The sequence below is a fragment of the Choloepus didactylus genome, chromosome 9 (genome assembly GCF_015220235.1).
Source record: "Choloepus didactylus isolate mChoDid1 chromosome 9, mChoDid1.pri, whole genome shotgun sequence".
NCBI classification, from domain to species: Eukaryota; Metazoa; Chordata; class Mammalia; order Pilosa; family Megalonychidae; genus Choloepus; species Choloepus didactylus.
This window is the reverse complement of record NC_051315.1, coordinates 3379166-3400719: the sequence shown is the minus strand read 5'-3', so window position 1 is coordinate 3400719 and position 21554 is coordinate 3379166. Positions and strand designations below refer to the sequence as shown.

Sequence of the window (21554 nt, the reverse complement as noted above, 5' to 3'; positions counted from 1 at the left end):
TATTTATATAGGTTTTTTTTTAAAAGATATATTCTTAGAAATTCTAAGAGACCTAACTTCTCAGATAAGCAAGGATTAGACTGAATAAATTAAGTACTACATCTGGGAAAGAACTCTTAGCTTGAGCCAAGCAGGTAGAAAGGAAACAGCTACGCTGACTGGAAAGACCAGCAGTCAAGAACACTGCCACACAAGGGTGCCACCAAAACTGGAGGCAAGGCTGTGGTTCCCAGAGACACAACCCATACAGAAAGTAGCAGTCTTCTGGATTAATAGTCTTCTGACTAAAATTAATAGAATTAAAATAAATAGAATTAATGCTTCTGAATTGATCAAGTACTACCAATTGATTGAAATATAGGCCAAGTATACCGAAAAGAATACAAAGGAAAGCTGACTATGGTTTGTAGTCTGTGGAACGCAAACATTCCAAATACATAAACAACCCTCTTCTGCATTACAGAATCAAACACATGAATCACAACTCAGTTCTAATTAAACTTCCTGGAGGAAAAACAAGTGAGCCATTTCAGCACTTCTTCTAGGGGCAATCCACACACTGAGACATACAGAATAGCCAACACATTAGAAGAATATGCTCCCACATATTGAAGAGTGTTACAAAGCATCAGATAACAGACTAGGTAACTACTTTTCTTCACAAGAAACATCAAACCAGTTCCTCACTTTAAAAAAAGTGAAAAGCAGATTTTTAAAATAGCTCTGTGTTCCAAGAAACAAGAGCAATGATATTTGAGCCTGGGTTGGGTAGGGATTTCAACAGCTGGTGAATGGAGACTTGGGTCTCAAGTATATAGGGGCAGGATGTTGCAGTGATTCCTATAAGCAGACACCTCCTTGTGGCTCCTATTACAATTAGCAGCACAGCAACTAAAACAGACAAGGGAATCTATATGTGCCACTTACTAAAATCGAAAAGCTTTACGTTTGCTCTAATCTATTCCTTTAAAATGAATATACGGGACACCTCCAGGAAACTAAGACATTCCAGATTTTAAGAAACTTACTGGGGCCATCATCAAAGAGATGCCAGTTTCCAAGTCACCAAATCCATCAATACCTTTTAGGTGGCCCCCTTCCTCCTTAGGGTTCCCAATACTTTGATTCCTTAAACCTCTACCACCTTCATCATGATAGACAGGAACATGATCTGGTGAGTCTAACTCAGATGATAAAATGAATGTGCTCCAAACCAAACAGTTCACCATCTAAATGCCTGGGATGCACTGTGGTTACCCACTTCCCAGAGAGAACCTTTCCTTGGTCTGTTAATGAAACCAGAATGGTACAGAAGAGGATCCAGTGACCATCAGGAACAGACACAGGGCAGATGATAAGAGCTGGCAAAGAGAGACATCCCTACCCCGACACTCGTGTCCCATTCGGATGTTGATGCAGTCCACTGGCATGTGGATCTTATCCTCCACACTCTGCCGAGTCTGGTCATCATAATAGATCAGATGGCCATCTGACCAGAGATCAAACCAATTCTTCTTCCAGCGTTTCAAAATAGTACCTGAAAAAAATAGGAAACAGTGGCTTTAAGCCAAAAGAACAAAGACTTTGTCCTCTAATTCCCACATTACTGGATTAAGAACCCAAAGGAAACATCCCTCAGGCCCCAGAAGTCCACCTGCATACATCCATGCCCAGCGCAGTCAATCAAAATGGAAGAGAAAGCAGACCCTGGCAGCATGAACTCCACGCTGTCACAGGGCTGGGTGCAGCACACTGCAGGCGCCATCTTGACTAGAGATTTAGGCTGAGGAGGAGCAAGTCCCAAAACTCAATAAACAAACCACGTTTGGTTCAACAATCATCTTGTCTCTGAACTAATGAAATGCGTCTAACATTTAAATCCCCATGGGGTAGAACTAAAATTTTTCAGAACTATCTAAATTTTTAGCTAATCCAGAAAATGATGGAGTATAAGGTTTCTATATGCAAATAATAGTTAATACTTTCCTCTTTTGGAAAAGTATCTTTTCCTTAAGGGCTTCTCCGTCTACCTTTTTAACATTTCCCTCTCACAGCAAACCCTGAAGAGCGGAAGATGTTGCCCCTCCTAATGCAGATGCAGAGAGAGAGTCGGGCACAGAAAACAGGGCAGTACATCAGACTCCGGAGCCAGACTCCTACCCAGTATGCGCTCAATTACCTCACACCTTGAGAGAATTCATCTTTTCGTTCTGTAATCTTGGACCGGACGCTTAACTTGATTAAGCTGAAACTTCCTTGTCTGCCAGAAGGGAAGACCATGGCAGTGGATTAAGAGGCCAGTTTCAGCTCTAAGTCATCCTTGCACCTTTCTCACATACAAACACTGTCCAGAGCCCACCACTTAGAAACCAGACTGCATCTTCTGTTCCTGTAGACCTCACTCTGTTTCTTGGCCAATGTGGATAAATTCAGCCCATGTGCCTCCCTACTATGTTCCCATATCCACTAGTGATGCCAATCAAATATGCAACATCAGCCCTCTGAATTTCTCTTACCAGTCTCAGGCATCCTCCTCGCTGGGAGGGGCATCCACAGAACCAAATGGAACAATAAGTGACACCGAGAATGCATCTGATTGGCAATGCCAGAGTTGTGCAGAAATTTCCAAATAGAGCCAACCAAAAGACAGGTGGAATCCCTGGGTTGAGGAGATCTGCCCAGGCCTCTGTCACCTGCCATCAAAGCCCTGCCTGCAGATTCCCAAATCAGGCAGTCCTCCAGAGGTCAGATATGGGGCCGTGACAGCTGTTTGACAACAGCAAGGAAAGGACCGCTGGAGATCGCATTGTCTACAAAGCCACGTGTATCTTGGCTGCTCTGCAACCCAGTGAATATAATACACTTCGCCTTATTTTATTGTGTTAGATATTTCTACTTTCAGCAAAGAAGAAAATCAACCCACACATTCTGAGGAAGAGGATACATTTTCTGAATACACACTTCAAACAGCCATGGGCCAGGACATGGGAAACATCTGTATAATTTAAAAGGACATCTATTTTGTGTACATTGTAGCTATGCTAGGTATGAATGAGGACACACACTGTCAAAAGGTCACTCCTCATTTATGACAACAGAGCATTCACATCTAATTGTGGTGCTGCAGCAGAGCCTAAGGAGAAAACCTGAGGCTATCCAAAGGGCCAGCAAAGGAAGGCACATCTCAAAGTCTAAGCAAGCTCCCCATGACCCTGACCATTTTGGGGGGGGGGGGGGGGGTTGGGACTACAAAACCCAAGGCAAGAAAACTTAAGCAAAGATTGAGGATGGATTCCAATATGCCAGGCCTTTCTTTTTTAAAATGAAAGAAAAAGATCTATTCAAAGTTGGATCTATTCAAAGAATAAGGATTCTAACAGAGCTTGAGAGAACACCTGGTTCAGCTCCAGGTCTAAGGACTACAGGTCTGGTCATGGGAGAGACAGCTCCTGGTAGAAATGATGTTAGTATTGGGCAGACCTGAATTTCAACAGAGGTTCGTCATCCATTGTTTACACTCAGAAAAGTTACCTAATATTGCTAAACCTCAATTTCTTCAACTGGAAAAGTGGAATAATATCACCTACCTCATATGGCTATTGTGAGAATGAAATAAGAAAATACATATAAAGAAAATACAATGGAACACAAACTAGCTTTGTGAACAATAGCTTTTATGAACCATCTAAGGTAGGCAGTCAATTCTTCACTGCTAATCTTAAACTTTAGCTAAGTTCTGAAGGCATCCCTCAAATCCAAATTTATGTCTTTGAACAATAAACAGTACATACTACAGCTCAGTATTTTGCTAGAATCATAAATGATGCAGTAATCACTTTTCCCTTAACTCTGCTCTTTTTAGAAGGATAGCAGAATAATCTGCTTACTCTTCTTCTAATAAACAGTGTTGGTTATCCCTTCTTTAAAACATACTATGAATCCCATTTGGGCTGGCAGCCTCAGATATAAACAGATGATCTATGCAAGACAGGCACATAGAGATAAATCTAAGACTTGGATCTCAATCCCATAAAGAACTGAATCTCTTCTCTGGTGTCCTTTTGGAGGCAAGAAATAGAAAAGAAGTTTTGTTTTACATTAATTCATTCTAACAGGTCAAGTCTTCATCCCTGTAATTACTGAGACTCTCTGGAATTAGAGTCACTGCTCAATCCCTAGATAAGAGAGGTATTTCCCACACCCGCTTGGTTAGATTCAAGCAGAGCCTCAGGTCAGCCATTAATAACAAAGAATGTTAGGGAGGAAAGAGAAACCAACTGCCACCAATCCCTGGTTCCTGTCTCTGAAGTAGCCATGGAGGAGCTCCGTGGAATGTAGATACTTCCTAGGGCTCTAAAACTTTCCAAGAGGAAATTCAGGGCAACAACTTTAATATGGCTTTATATTTGTTTTCCAATGTGCTCTATTTCATCAGATGGAGATAAAGATGTGCCCTGTGGCAACACCTGCTGTACTTACTCTGTCGCAGCAGCCATCCACTCTTTACAAACGCCATCTCTTCACCTACAGGAGAAAAAAAAAGGCAGGTAAAAAAAATTGTACCCAGAAAGAGGACAGCGTGTCTGGACCAAGCCCCGATCCTCATCCCTTGCAAGGTCATTTTTCCCACTGATCACCTGGCATTTACTGAATACCTATCTCAGTGGGCCCATACAACCCTGCCCCTTTGCCCCTGCTTCCTAGCTGTTAGCCTAAGCGCCCTGCTCACTTAACAGACCTACAGCAGCACCAGGAAAACTAAGATTTGGCTGTCTTGAGATGCCCAGGTCCTATGGTTCTAGTGTCCAGATGCACAGCTTTATCCCAGTCGGGGTGACACAGACCAGTCAGGGGGCCATGGTGGTAGCAGGCTAAGTGGTCAAGCCTTTTCCAAGGATGGAAAATCAGATGTCATGAAAAACAAGTTTAATAAATTTAACTACATAAAGATAAAAATCTTCTGTATGAGAAAAGAAAAAAAGTCAACAAGACTAGGGACAAATTAAGAAAAATATTTACCACACAGCAGCAATGAGCTAATTTCCTTCACTCACAAAGTTCACATATATCATAAAGAAAAGTTTGGTGGTTTACAAGAAAAGAAACACAAATGGCCAATAAATTCATTTTAAAAATACTCAACTTCTCTCTCTCAATTCAATAGAAAAAAATAAGAACAGTTAATTTTTCCTATCAGATAGGTACTAATGAATAACTCCACAGTATAGTAAGGAGAAAAGGTGTTAGCAGGAATGAAAACTGTTATGTTTTTTAAGACGGGAATTTGACAATATCTATCAAAATTTTATATGTTCATACACTTTGGCCCAGCAATTTCATCTTTACTAAGAATTTACCTTATTGATTTATCTGCAGAAACTCACCAACATATATGTATAAAGATACTGTGTATACTGCAAAAAACTAGCCACAACCAAAGTGTCCCACATAGAGGACTGCTTACTAGGTATCTCCGTGCATGATAGATATTAAGCAGATGTTAAAAAAGAATGAAGTAGAACAGAGTGTGCTGATAGGCCCAAATAGCTGATATTTCTGCATATATTTTTTCTGGAGGGAATCATAAAAACAATTAACAAGGTTTGTCTTTGGGGAGAGGAACGGGGGGCAGTTAACAGAACACAGTGAGGCTATTCCTAGATTTTAAAATAATTTACATGTATTGTTTTCATTTTATTTTTTTAAAGTCAATAGATATTATTTGGAGGCTGTGGTTATGAGCCCCTTTTGAGTTATACTTTAAGTTTTTTTGGGTCTTCTCTTTAAGGTTCCAAAAAGTTTTGGAAGGTGAGCAAAAGCCCAAGGGGGCACCTTGAAAGAACAAATGAGTCTCCCTGTTTACCTCTTTTCCCATGTCTATGGCATGACTGAATTTTTGTCTTTCTCCAAACCTTTAGAAAAGGAGCTCCATAAGCTTTGCTTCTCCCTTACTCCAGCATTTCCAAAATCTTGTGCTCTGAAAGTTAAGTCTCCTTGCGATTTTTGCCAACTCATTCCAGTTCTGTCCTCACCAAGAAAGTAAGTTTTTCACCTCTCTTCATACAATCTTTTTCCATACATGTAAATGCTTAAACATACAGTCTCAGGCAGGCGAAATCCAAAAGCTGGTCCCCCCCCCTTCCTCCAGTGGACGTGACTAGAGAGGCATGCTACGCACTATTTTCAAGTTTCTACTGGACTGTCAGCGGACCAGCCTGAAAGCTGAGCCGAGAGATGGCAGAGCTGACACTGCTGAGCCCTGGAACTAACCAACTCCCAAGGCTTCCTGCTTAGCAAAATCATAGGTTTCCTATTGTTGAAGCGGGGTTGAATTCAATGCCCTGCAACTTACAGCCTAAAACATCATAAAAGCAATCATCCATTTCCAAAAGGATTTCAGACACAGAAATAATACCATCATTGCCAATGTATTTTCACTCAACAAATATTCTTTGGAGCACCTACTACCTACCACCTACCAGTCTTGTCTCAGCACTAAGGATACAGCAGTGACTAGGCCAAAGTCCTTGCCTTCATATAGCTTTTACTCTAGTGGAAGAGACAGGTTAAACTTACAAATTAAAGACAGGTGATATGAAGAAAATGAAATACCTATTATATATACTTATTGTGAAGTTCAAAGAGGTGATAAAGAAGTTGGGGTAATGGATATCAGTGATGGTAGATCAAAATTGTGAATATAATTACTACAATTGAATTATACACACAATGTGGTTAAAAAGGAAAATTTCATACTGTGTATCTGTTACAATAAAAAGTTAAAAAAAGAAAAAGAAAAAGAACGGTGATGATAGCATCACTTGAAAAACACACAGTTCATTGCCTTCCTCTCTGTAGTGCTCATTTGACCCCAGAATGCAGAACTGGAAGTGTGTGGCATGTACTCATTCATGCCAAATCCTGGACATTTATACTGAAACTTCCTATGGCCATAATGTAATTTTCAGTTTGTAATTCATGTGAGATCTGAGAATAGGCCAAAAATTACTTGTAAAGGTACTGGGAACTACCCAGATTTAATGCAAATATAAAACCTCACTGAAATATTGTCATACAAACACGCTGGTAACCTTGTGAGCTGCGTACTGTGGAACCCAGTGAATAGTGCAGCAACAGGAAGGAGTCTACCCGAACTTCTGTGGTAAAGTATACAGTCTCAGATGACTCTTCAAATTAATTTGGCTGTACCTGCTGTCATTGTTAACAGTCAAAATGTCAAGCTAGTATAACACTGTGATTAAAAACAGCTGTGTTTACTGAAGGACTTTAAGACTAAGTCTAACAATCACACATGGCTATCGGGTTAACACCACCACCACAGGCACCCATACAGATAAAGAGTTAAAGAGTTTCAGGTAAAACCTCAAGGACCTAGAGATTTCCCATTATCTCTAATTATTACCAACTTATTGTATGGCTCAGTATCTAAGTTGCCCGCTATCAGCCCATGTTTTCTTTGCTGTTTCCTTGAGGGTAAGGATGATTTCCTTTACTTTTCAGGTAGTTGGGACTCAAAGGATGTTGACAAGGAGAAAGTGAACTTGAGCCAAGATTCAAAATAGAACAAAAGTAGAAACGTCTACATCTCCAGGACAACATCATAAACATGTTTGGTATGGCTATATAGAATAGTGCAAAACTAGGAGAGAGAGGGAAGATGAGGTTATTGGAACAAGGAAGAAAGAAACAAATTACAAATGAAACTCATGACTTTTTGAAAAAAGTTTAATTCTTCTGACTTAAGGAGCTTCGTATCTGGTATCATCTTGTCTACCTGTAATCATTACATGGACCATCTCTTGCCCAGATTTTTATCTCTAATACTAGTCTCTTCTAAAAGGAGCCAGGGCACCTTGAGAACAGGCTGAGTACACCCTAAGGGTGGGATACCTCCAAATGTGCCCAGGATGTCTTGTCATTGTTATTAAGCAAGGCTGCTTTCAGGAATGCCCTTGGAAAGGACAAAGAAGCCAAGGAACTGAAGGGCAACAAATGGCCAAATTGAGACACCATGTCAAATATAAAATAATAATTACAGTTAATTAGAACCAAATGAGACTGAAAAAAAAAATCCTAAATATGTAATGATGATCAAAATGGGATACAATGCAATACACTGTGTTAGAAAAAAGACTAACTTCCAATGTGAGTGTCTTACCCTATGCCTTACAGAGCACTCCCATGTGACTGACCAAACAAACAGGCAATCCCACCCATCAGCCTAGACCAATTCCTCCTTCTAGCCTGCCCTGACAGGAAGTTACCTGGGACCCAGTGCTCCAAGGGGGGTTGCGGGTGGGGGGGCAGATTTTAAACATCCATCTTTCCATTTTCCCTCTCTCTTTGTGTATTTCTAGACAATTCATGTTTCTTTCACAATGCACTATAATTCAAAGAAGAGTTATTTTCTAAGGGAGAAGACACAAGAGGGACATTAAATGTGGATCCAAAACAAAAGACAGACAATATCAATATCACCCATGCAGTGAAAGATGGGTTACAAGCATGACACACAGAGCATGCACATTTAACTCTACACTCTCCTGAAATGCAACTAAAATGACAGTAAAGACTGTCTCTCTAGCTAAGCCAACTTGAAAGGTGAAATCACTGCCCTCCCCACTACGTGGGATCAGACACCCAGGGGAGTGAATCTCCCTGGCAACGTGGAATACGACTCCCGGGGAGGAATGTAGACCTGGCATCGTGGGACGGAGAACATCTTCTTGACCAAAAGGGGGATGTGAAAGGAAATGAAATAAGCTTCAGTGGCAGAGAGATTCCAAAAGGAGCCGAGAGGTCACTCTGGTGGGCACTCTTATGCACACTTTAGACAACCCTTTTTAGGTTCTAAAGAATTGGGGTAGCTGGTGGTGGATACCTGAAACTATCAAACTACAACCCAGAACCCATGAATCTCGAAGACAGTTGTATAAAAATGTAGCTTATGAGGGGTGACAATGGGATTGGGAAAGCCATAAGGACCACACTCCACTTTGTCTAGTTTAGGGATGGATGAGTAGAAAAATAGGGGAAGGAAACAAACAGACAAAGGTACCCAGTGTTCTTTTTTACTTCAATTGCTCTTTTTCACTCTAATTATTATTCTTGTTATTTTTGTGTGTGTGCTAAGGAAGGTGTCAGGGATTGATTTGGGTGATGAATGTACCACTATGTAATGGTACTGTAAACAATCGAAAGTACGATTTGTTTTGTATGACTGCGTGGTATGTGAATATATCTCAATAAAATGAAGATTAAAAAAAAAAAAAGTGTATTTAATATTGCAAGAACTTTAAAAGAGTTAAGTACAACTCTTTTATTCTGTTTAAGATCATAATCTGAATTCTTATGTATATCTGTTGACTCAACATAATGGTCTTCCTAAAGTTATCTAGTGAATGCCCTCTTCATTAATATTTTTATTAACTTTCAACCTATAACCAACCATACTTAGCTCTCTTAAAGTTCTTTATAATCATCTTTGTGCAAAAAATTAGTGATTAAAATTAACTTTCATGATCACCATGAAATATTACACAATGTTACTCTTGAAATAATAAATACACCTTCTTACTTCAACTGACTGATAGTGCAATAATGACCTCTGGAATAATCTAGCAGCTGATATGCTGATGAATTATTATAATGTTGAACACTTATAATTAATTCATTTAAATATAAAGTTAAACCATGACTGAATATTTCAGTAAAATAATAATTTTATTTATTATGAATAAAATTTCAGATTGATTCTGGTATTTCAGAAGCTCATTCTGTGATTAGGACTGTTGGCGTTGCCCACATATTGATTGTAACAATTGGCCACTAGGCATTTGGCTAAAGGGTGCATTTGTCACACTTCTATATTCTTTAGAAAATGGCTAATAGAATTAATAGAATTATTCTGTGAATATTATTTATGTCTTAATATTTATTACAATTGCCAGTTACTGAAACTTCAATATGCTTTTTGTGGCAGAGATTTGTTAAATACTGTTCTAGTTTTGCTAATGCTGCCATTAGGCAAAACACAAGAAATGGACTGGCTTTTATAAAAGGTGTTTATTTGGCCACAAATTTACAGTTCTATGACCATAAAAGTGTCCAAGCTAAAGCATCAACAAGAGTAAAAAAAGTAAAAATAAAGGTAAAAAGGAACACCCAAGTCGTCCCCCACATCCAACCCTATTTTTCGTTTAGTTTTTGTCCCCGTTTCTCTGCTCATCCATCCATGCACTGGATGGGGGGAGTGCGATCCACAGGGTTTTCGCGGTCGCACTGTCACCCCTTGTCTTCAGGAGTCGGTCCTGCTGGGTTGCAGTTTGATGGTTTCGGTTGTTTGCTTCTGGCTGTTCTAATACCTTAAAACATGGAATGTGTATTCTGTATGGTGCATGGGAATGCCCACTGGAGCGACCTCTCGACTCCATTTGAAATCTCTCAGCCACTGAAACTGAGCCCTCTATCTTGGGGCTTGCCCCTATGAAGCTTGTTACTGCAAAGGAAAGGCTAACCTTGATTATAATTGTGCCTAAGAGTCTCCCCTTGAGTGCCTCTGTGTTGCTCAGATGTGACCCTCTCTCTCTAACTAAGCCACCTTGGCAGGTGATCTCACTGCCCTCCCACTACGTGGGACCTGGTTCCCAGGAGTATAAATCTCCCTGACAATGCCGAATATGACTCCCGGGGATGAATCTGGACCCAGCATCATGGCACTGAAAACATCTTCTTGACCAAGAGGGTGATGTGAAATGAAATGAAATAGTGGAGTTGAGGGGTCGCTCTGGTGGGCATTCTTGCGCACTATATGGATAACACTTTTTGGGTTTTGGGGTATTGGAGTGGCCGGAGGTGGATGCCTGGAGCTGTCGGGCTGCGGCCCAGTGGGCTTGACTCTTGGAAGACAATTTATAACAGTGTAGATTACAAGGGGTGGCGGTGTGATTGTGCGAGCCTTGTGGGTTGCACTCCCTTTATTCCAGTGTATGGATGGATGAGTAGAGAGGCTGGGACGGAGACTGGATGAAGAGCGGGGTGGGATGGGGGGGATGGTTTGGGTGTTCCTTTTTCCTTTTTTTTTTTTTTTTGTTATTCTGATTCTTTCTGGTGTAAGGAAAATGTTCAAAAATAGATTGGGGTGATGAATGCACAACTATATGATGGTACTGTGAACAGCTGATTGTACACCAAGAATGATTGTATAGTATATGAATATATCTCAATAAAATGGAATTTAATTAAAAAAAAAAAATGATAGTAAAAAGGAAAAGAAGGCATGAATCCACAAAGTCACAAGAATTGCAGCAGAAACAAAACCAGATAAGGACATTCTGAGAGCTTTCAAAATCCAACCGATTAACAGTAACTAAGGTAACATTTAGCTTTCTCTACTTGATCATGTGCAAACAGAAGCCAAAACAAAGCAGGCCAACTTCTGCCACAGAACACTGCAAAGATTCAGGAAATTGAAGGTGAGAAACAATTCTGAAGGTGGGGAAGACTATAAAAATTTATTGAAAGTTTTTAAGAGTCATCACTCAGCCCTCTCCATATCCAAGCAACTACCCTCCCGGATCCTGAAGCTGCAACACAGAGCTTCCTGTCTTGGGGACACCAAGCACAGCTAAGAGCGGGAGAGTGATATGCCACACTTAGAAGAGCAAAATACTAAGTGAAAGCTTTAAATGCCCAGCCTCTTCCTTTACGTACCTCCAGACTCTAGCTCTGGGCAAAGATAACACAGCCCGAGAGGAAATGCCCACTGATACAGAAAACAGGGAATTCTTTAATTAAAAAGCCAGTCTTTGCTTCCGGGAAGCATACCAGGTGATATGCTTCAAACAAGCACACTGACTTTCAATCAGTTCTCTCTTCAATAGGAATAGATAGCAAGCATCATCAGACCCATTTGAAGAAAGCCTAAACATGGAACATATAGATTAAAGGAAATAAAATTTAAACAAGGAAAAATCCTCACAAGAATCAAAGACAGTGCAGGGAGCAAAAGAAAATTTAAAATATAAATATAAATATAAATCGCATCAGAGAAATTGTAGATGATATTGTATCTAAAAAACAAGAACAGAATATTCCAAAACAGGCACAGTGTACCTAAAATAGGCACAACAACCAAAGTTAAAAATTTAATAAAATTGAAAATTTCAAACTGAAGGAAATCTCCCTGAAAGAAAACAAAGCCCATGAGTTGGGAAAAACAATTAAAATGATCAGCCTGGAATATAAAATATTCTGCTTATAGGAGTTTCATAAATAAACCACAGAGAAAAGAGTATAAAAAATATAAGAAAATTTCTGAGAACCTAATGCTTCATTACTAGACTAAAAAGCTCCAATGAGTATTCAGCAGGATGTACTCAAAGAGACCCCTAGTAAGGTATATGACTGTAAATTTCCAAACAGTAAAGACCAAGAAAAAAACCTAAAAACTTAGCAGAGAAAAAAAGAGGTCACATATAAAGGCAATCAGCAAGGTATCATTACCAACAATACTGGAATCTGGAAGGCAATGGAGTGCTATCTTCAGAATGCTGAGGGAAAATTATTTTCACACCAGAATTCTAAACTCAGTCAAATTACTAATCAAGTAGATAAAAAGCATTACACACAAGCAACAAGTCCTAAAATTTACTTTCCATTTACTCTGTTTTCAGAACCTAGTGAAGAATGTGTTCCATCAAAATCAGACAATAAATCAACAGGGACTAAGTGATCCAATAATGGTCTGAGAAAAAGAAAATCCCCAGGAGGAAGATGAAGGGAGGTCTCAGGAAGAGATCCAGGCAACAAGCCTGGAAAAATAGTCAGTCTGGATTGGAGCAGGGCAGAGTACTCAAGGAGGGAAAAAAGGAAGTGACATTATCTAAAATTTGACTATCTGGTAGACGGAATTAAATGGTGTTTTACAAGGTGGTATAGTATAAGAGCAAAAGTCTTATATGGTGGGAAGTCAAAAGATTACATCTAACTCAATAGTAGTATCATATCTAGAAATATGAGGTAAATACTCTATAAGAAAAAGGCAGTTAAATAAAGATTAAAATGGTTGTCTCTAGGTAATGGTAAAGGGGTAGGCAAGGGACGGGACTGCTGTTGTTTTACTCTGAGGTTTAATGTACTATTAGACTTTTCAATCTATGTATTTACATTATTTTGATCAATGTAAACATGTAAACAATAATTTAAATTATCCTCAAATATACCAAAAAACCTCTACTTGAACCTTCTTTTTAACAGTTCTTTGTTGTTTTTTAATTAGAGGGAGAAACTTAATATTTATAGTAACTCAAAATGAGAAGAGTATGAGTTTGATCATGTACTTTTAAAAATGCATACAAGAGGCGGGGCAAGATGGCAGACTGGTGAGCTGTATGTTTTAGTTACTCCTCCAGGAAAGTAGGTAAAAAGCCAGGAACTGCGTGGACTGGACACCACAGAGCAATCTGTCTTTGGGCATACTTCATACAACACTCATGAAAACGTGGAACTGCTGAGATCAGCGAAATCTGTAAGTTTTTGTGGCCAGGGGACCTGCGCCCCTCCCTGCCAGGCTCAGTCCCGGGGGAGGAGGGGCTGTCAGCTCCGGGAAGGAGAAGGGAGAATTGCAGTGGCTGCTCTTATCGGAAACTCATTCTACTGATTCAAACTCCAACCATAGACAGACTGAGACCAGACACCAGAGACTCTGAGAGCAGCCAGCCCAGCAGAGAGGAGACAGGCATAGAAAAAAAACAACACGAAAAACTCCAAAATAAAAGCAGAGGATTTTTGGAGTTCTGGTGAACACAGAAAGGGGAAGGGCGGAGATCAGGCCTTGAGGCGCATATGCAAATCCCGAAGCAAAGCTGATCTCTCTGCCCTGTGCACCTTTCCTTAATGGCCCTGGTTGCTTTGTCTATTAGCATTTCAATAACCCATTAGATCTCTGAAGAGGGCCGTTTTTTTTTTTTGATTTTTTTTTTTTGTTTGTTTGTTTTTTAAATCCTTTTTGCTTTTTCTAAAACAATTACTCTAAGAAGCTCAATACAGAAAGCTTCAAAGAATTGAAATTTGGGCACGTCAAGTCAAGAGCAGAACTAAGAGAGCTCTGAGACAAAAGGCAATAATCCAGTGGCTGAGAAAATTCACTAAACAACACAACTTCCCAAGAAAAGGGGGGTGTCCGCTCACAGCCACCATCCTGGTGGACAGGAAACACTCCTGCCCATCGCCAGCCCCATAGCCCAGAGCTGCCCCAGACAACCCAGTGTGACGGAAGTGCTTCAAATAACAGGCACACACCACAAAACTGGGCGTGGACATTAGCCTTCCCTGCAACCTCAGCTGAATGTCCCAGAGCTGGGAAGGGGGAGCAGTGTGAATTAACAGAGCCCCATTCAGCCATCACTTGAGCAGACTGGGAGCCTCCCAACACAGCCCAGCAGCCCAGAACTGCCCTGGGGGGACGGCACTCACCTGTGACATAGCACAGTCATCCCTCAACAGAGGACCCGGGGTGCACAGCCTGGAAGAGGGGCCCACTTGCAAGTCTCAGGAGCCATACGCCAATACCAAAGACTTGTGGGTCAGTGGCAGAGACAAACTGTGGCAGGACTGAACTGAAGGATTAGACTATTGCAGCAGCTTTAAAACTCTAGGATCATCAGGGAGATTTGATTGTTAGGGCCACCCCCCCTCCCCGACTGCCCAGAAACACGCCCCACATACAGGGCAGGCAACACCAACTACACACGCAAGCTTGGTACACCAATTGGGCCCCACAAGACTCACTCCCCCACTCACCAAAAAGGCTAAGCAGGGGAGATCTGGCTTGTGGAGAACAGGTGGCTCGTGGACACCACCTGCTGGTTAGTTAGAGAAAGTGTACTCCACGAAGCTGTAGATCTGATAAATTAGAGATAAGGACTTCAACTGGTCTACAAACCCTAAAAGAACCCTATCAAGTTCAGCAAATGCCACGAGGCCAAAAACAACAGAAAATTATAAAGCATATGAAAAAACCAGACGATATGGATAACCCAAGCCCAAGCACCCAAATCAAAAGACCAGAAGAGACACAGCACCTAGAGCAGCTACTCAAAGAACTAAAGATGAACAATGAGACCATAGTACGGGATATGAAGGAAATCAAGAAGACCCTAGAAGAGCATAAAGAAGACATTGCAAGACTAAATAAAAAAATGGATGACCTTATGGAAATTAAAGAAACTGTTGACCAAATTAAAAAGATTCTGGACACTCATAGTACAAGACTAGAGGAAGGTGAACAACGAATCAGTGACCTGGAAGATGACAGAATGGAAAATGAAAGCATAAAAGACAGAATGGGGAAAAAAATTGAAAAAATCAAAATGGACCTCAGGGATATGATAGATGATATGAAACGTCCAAATATAAGACTCATTGGTGTCCCAGAAGGGGAAGAAAAGGGTAAAGGTCTAGGAAGAGTATTCAAAGAAATTGTTGGGGAAAACTTCCCAAATCTTCTAAACAACATAAATACACAAATCATAAATGCTCAGCGAACTCCAAATAGAATAAATCCAAAAAAACCCACTCCGAGACATATACTGATCACACTGTCAAACATAGAAGAGAAGGAGCAAGTTCTGAAAGCAGCAAGAGAAAAGCAATTCACCACATACAAAGGAAACAGCATAAGACTAAGTAGTGACTACTCAGCAGCCACCATGGAGGCGAGAAGGCAGTGGCACGATATATTTAAAATTCTGAGTGAGAGGAATTTCCAGCCAAGAATACTTTATCCAGCAAAGCTCTCCTTCAAATTTGAGGGAGAGCTTAAATTTTTCACAGACAAAGAAATGCTGAGAGAATTTGCTAACAAGAGACCTGCCCTACTGGAGATACTAAAGGGAGCCCTACAGACAGAGAAACAAAGACAGGACAGAGAGACCTGGAGAAAGGTTCAGTACTAAAGAGATTCGGTATGGGTACAATAAAGGATATTAATAGAGAGAGGGAAAAATATGGCAAACATAATCCAAAGGATAAGATGGCCGATTCAAGAAATGCCTTCACGGTTTTAACGTTGAATGTAAATGGATTAAACTCCCCAATTAAAAGATATAGATTCGCAGAATGGATCAAAAAAAATGAACCATCAATATGTTGCATACAAGAGACTCATCTTAGACACAGGGACACAAAGAAACTGAAAGTGAAAGGATGGAAAAAAATATTTCATGCAAGCTACAGCCAAAAGAAAGCAGGTGTAGCAATATTAATCTCAGATAAAATAGACTTCAAATGCAGGGATGTTTTGAGAGACAAAGAAGGCCACTACATACTAATAAAAGGGGCAATTCAGCAAGAAGAAATAACAATCGTAAATGTCTATGCACCCAATCAAGGTGCCACAAAATACATGAGAGAAACATTGGCAAAACTAAAGGAAGCAATTGATGTTTCCACAATAATTGTGGGAGACTTCAACACATCACTCTCTCCTATAGATAGATCAACCAGACAGAAGACCAATAAGGAAATTGAAAACCTAAACAATCTGATAAATGAATTAGATTTAACAGACATCTACAGGACATTACATCCCAAATCACCAGGATACACATACTTTTCTACTGCTCACGGAACTTTCTCCAGAATAGATCATATGCTGGGACATAAAACAAGCCTCAATAAATTTAAAAAGATTGAAATTATTCAAAGCACATTCTCTGACCACAATGGAATACAATTAGAAGTCAATAACCATCAGAGACTTAGAAAATTCACAAAAACCTGGAGGTTAAACAACGCACTCCTAAACAATCAGTGGGTTAAAGAAGAAATAGCGGCGGGGCAAGATGGCAGACTGGTGAGCTGTATGTTTTAGTTACTCCTCCAGGAAAGTAGGTAAAAAGCCAGGAACTGCGTGGACTGGACACCACAGAGCAATCTGTCTTTGGGCATACTTCATACAACACCCATGAAAACGTGGAACTGCTGAGATCAGCGAAATCTGTAAGTTTTTGCAGCCAGGGGACCCGCGCCCCTCCCTGCCAGGCTCAGTCCCGGGGGAGGAGGGGCTGTCAGCTCCAAGAAGGAGAAGGGAGAATTGCAGTGGCTGCTCTTATCGGAAACTCATTCTACTGATTCAAACTCCAACCATAGATAGACTGAGACCAGACACCAGAGACTCTGAGAGCAGCCAGCCCAGCAGAGAGGAGACAGGCATAGAAAAAAAACAACACGAAAAACTCCAAAATAAAAGCAGAGGATTTTTGGAGTTCTGGTGAACACAGAAAGGGGAAGGGCGGAGATCAAGCCTTGAGGCGCATATGCAAATCCCGAAGCAAGGCTGATCTCTCTGCCCTGTGCACCTTTCCTTAATGGCCCTGGTTGCTTTGTCTATTAGCATTTCAATAACCCATTAGATCTCTGAGGAGGGCCGTTTTTTGTTTTTTGTTTTTTTTTAAATCCTTTTTGCCTTTTCTAAAACAATTACTCTAAGAAGCTCAATACAGAAAGCTTCAAAGAATTGAAATTTGGGCACGTCAAGTCAAGAGCAGAACTAAGAGAGCTCTGAGACAAAAGGCAATAATCCAGTGGCTGAGAAAATTCACTAAACAACACAACTTCCCAAGAAAAGGGGGGTGTCCGCTCACAGCCACCATCCTGGTGGACAGGAAACACTCCTGCCCATCACCAGCCCCATAGCCCAGAGCTGCCCCAGACAACCCAGTGTGACGGAAGTGCTTCAAATAACAGGCACACACCACAAAACTGGGCGTGGACATTAGCCTTCCCTGCAACCTCAGCTGAATGTCCCAGAGCTGGGAAGGGGGAGCAGTGTGAATTAACAGAGCCCCATTCAGCCATCATTTGAGCAGACTGGGAGCCTCCCAACACAGCCCAGCAGCCCAGAACTGCCCTGGGGGGACGGCACTCACCTGTGACATAGCACAGTCATCCCTCAACAGAGGACCCGGGGTGCACAGCCTGGAAGAGGGGCCCACTTGCAAGTCTCAGGAGCCATACGCCAATACCAAAGACTTGTGGGTCAGTGGCAGAGACAAACTGTGGCAGGACTGAACTGAAGGATTAGACTATTGCAGTAGCTTTAAAACTCTAGGATCATCAGGGAGATTTGATTGTTAGGGCCACCCCCCCTCCCCGACAGCACAGAAACACGCCCCACATACAGGGCAGGCAACACCAACTACACACGCAAGCTTGGTACACCAATTGGGCCCCACAAGACTCACTCCCCCACTCACCAAAAAGGTTAAGCAGGGGAGATCTGGCTTGTGGAGAACAGGTGGCTCGTGGACGCCACCTGCTGGTTAGTTAGAGAAAGTCTACTCCACGAAGCTGTAGATCTGATAAATTAGAGATAAGGACTTCAACTAGTCTACAAACCCTAAAAGAACCCTATCAAGTTCAGCAAATGCCACGAGGCCAAAAACAACAGAAAATTATAAAGCATATGAAAAAACCAGACGATATGGATAACCCAAGCCCAAGCACCCAAATCAAAAGACCAGAAGAGACACACCTAGAGCAGCTACTCAAAGAACTAAAGATGAACAATGAGACCCTAGTACGGGATATGAAGGAAATCAAGAAGACCCTAGAAGAGCATAAAGAAGACATTGCAAGACTAAATAAAAAAATGGATGATCTTATGGAAATTAAAGAAACTGTTGACCAAATTAAAAAGATTCTGGACACTCATAGTACAAGACTAGAGGAAGTTGAACAACGAATCAGTGACCTGGAAGATGACAGAATGGAAAATGAAAGCATAAAAGAAAGAATGGGGAAAAAAAATGAAAAAATCGAAATGGACCTCAGGGATATGATAGATAATATGAAACGTCCGAATATAAGACTCATTGGTGTCCCAGAAGGGGAAGAAAAGGGTAAAGGTCTAGAAGAGTATTCAAAGAAATTGTTGGGGAAAACTTCCCAAATCTTCTAAACAACATAAATACACAAATCATAAATGCTCAGCGAACTCCAAATAGAATAAATCCAAAAAAACCCACTCCGAGACATATACTGATCACACTGTCAAACATAGAAGAGAAGGAGCAAGTTCTGAAAGCAGCAAGAGAAAAGCAATTCACCACATACAAAGGAAACAGCATAAGACTAAGTAGTGACTACTCAGCAGCCACCATGGAGGCGAGAAGGCAGTGGCACGATATATTTAAAATTCTGAGTGAGAGGAATTTCCAGCCAAGAATACTTTATCCAGCAAAGCTCTCCTTCAAATTTGAGGGAGAGCTTAAATTTTTCACAGACAAAGAAATGCTGAGAGAATTTGCTAACAAGAGACCTGCCCTACTGGAGATACTAAAGGGAGCCCTACAGACAGAGAAACAAAGACAGGACAGAGAGACCTGGAGAAAGGTTCAGTACTAAAGAGATTCGGTATGGGTACAATAAAGGATATTAATAGAGAGAGGGAAAAATATGGCAAACATAATCCAAAGGATAAGATGGCCGATTCAAGAAATGCCTTCACGGTTTTAACGTTGAATGTAAATGGATTAAACTCCCCAATTAAAAGATATAGATTCGCAGAATGGATCAAAAAAAATGAACCATCAATATGTTGCATACAAGAGACTCATCTTAGACACAGGGACACAAAGAAACTGAAAGTGAAAGGATGGAAAAAAATATTTCATGCAAGCCACAGCCAAAAGAAAGCAGGTGTAGCAATATTAATCTCAGATAAAATAGACTTCAAATGCAGGGATGTTTTGAGAGACAAAGAAGGCCACTACATACTAATAAAAGGGGCAATTCAGCAAGAAGAAATAACAATCGTAAATGTCTATGCACCCAATCAAGGTGCCACAAAATACATGAGAGAAACATTGGCAAAACTAAAGGAAGCAATTGATGTTTCCACAATAATTGTGGGAGACTTCAACACATCACTCTCTCCTATAGATAGATCAACCAGACAGAAGACCAATAAGGAAACTGAAAACCTAAACAATCTAATAAATGAATTAGATTTAACAGACATCTACAGGACATTACATCCCAAATCACCAGGATACACATACTTTTCTACTGCTCACGGAACTTTCTCCAGAATAGATCATATGCTGGGACATAAAACAAGCCTCAATAAATTTAAAAAGATTGAAATTATTCAAAGCACATTCTCTGACCACAATGGAATACAATTAGAAGTCAATAACCATCAGAGACTTAGAAAATTCACAAATACCTGGAGGTTAAACAACACACTCCTAAACAATCAGTGGGTTAAAGAAGAAATAGAAAGAGAAATTGCTAAATATATAGAGACGAATGAAAATGAGAACACAACATACCAAAACCTATGGGATGCAGCAAAAGCAGTGCTAAGGGGGAAATTTATAGCACTAAACGCATATATTAAAAAGGAAGAAAGAGCCAAAATCAAAGAACTAATGGATCAACTGAAGAAGCTAGAAAATGAACAGCAAACCAATCCTAAACCAAGTACAAGAAAAGAAATAACAAGGATTAAAGCAGAAATAAATGACATAGAGAACAAAAAAACAATACAAAGGATAAATATCACCAAAAGTTGGTTCTTTGAGAAGATCAACAAGATTGACAAGCCCCTAGCTAGACTGACAAAATCAAAAAGAGAGAAGACCCATATAAACAAAATAATGAATGAAAAAGGTGACATAACTGCAGATCCTGAAGAAATTAAAAAAAGTATAAGAGGATATTATGAACAACTGTATGGCAACAAACTGGATAATGTAGAAGAAATGGACAATTTCCTGGAAACATATGAACAACCTAGACTGACCAGAGAAGAAATAGAAGACCTCAACCAACCCATCACAAGCAAAGAGATCCAATCAGTCATCAAAAATCTTCCCACAAATAAATGCCCAGGGCCAGATGGCTTCACAGGGGAATTCTACCAAACTTTCCAGAAAGAACTGACACCAATCTTACTCAAACTCTTTCAAAACATTGAAAAAAATGGAACACTACCTAACTCATTTTATGAAGCTAACATCAATCTAATACCAAAACCAGGCAAAGATGCTACAAAAAAGGAAAACTACCGGCCAATCTCCCTAATGAATATAGATGCAAAAATCCTCAACAAAATACTTGCAAATCGAATCCAAAGACACATTAAAAAAATCATACACCATGACCAAGTGGGGTTCATTCCAGGCATGCAAGGATGGTTCAACATAAGAAAAACAATCAATGTATTACAACACATTAAAAACTCGAAAGGGAAAAATCAATTGATCATCTCAATAGATGCTGAAAAAGCATTTGACAAAATCCAACATCCCTTTTTGATAAAAACACTTCAAAAGGTAGGAATTGAAGGAAACTTCCTCAACATGATAAAGAGCATATATGAAAAACTCACAGCCAGCATAGTACTCAATGGTGAGAGACTGAAAGCCTTCCCTCTAAGATCAGGAACAAGACAAGGATGCCCGCTGTCACCACTGTTATTCAACATTGTGCTGGAAGTGCTAGCCAGGGCAATCCAGCAAGACAAA

The 21554-nt window shown here is 40.4% G+C and overlaps 1 protein-coding gene across 4 annotated transcripts in view; it reads right to left on the bottom strand.

The window, feature by feature from the left end:
• Positions 1–21554, bottom strand: part of PLEKHB2 (pleckstrin homology domain containing B2) — a 66872-nt gene that overhangs the window by 38373 nt on the left and 6945 nt on the right. For 3 of the 4 annotated variants that reach the window (XM_037850273.1, XM_037850275.1, XM_037850274.1), the window contains exons 2-3: positions 4480–4524; positions 1385–1537 (exon numbers count right to left, since the gene is read on the bottom strand). In XM_037850273.1, the coding sequence (XP_037706201.1) occupies positions 1385–1537; positions 4480–4516 (190 nt within the window). In that variant the 5' untranslated portion in view covers positions 4517–4524. Of the gene's footprint in view, positions 1–1384; positions 1538–4479; positions 4525–21554 lie in introns of those variants that run through there. The other variant, XM_037850276.1, reaches the window with a different exon arrangement.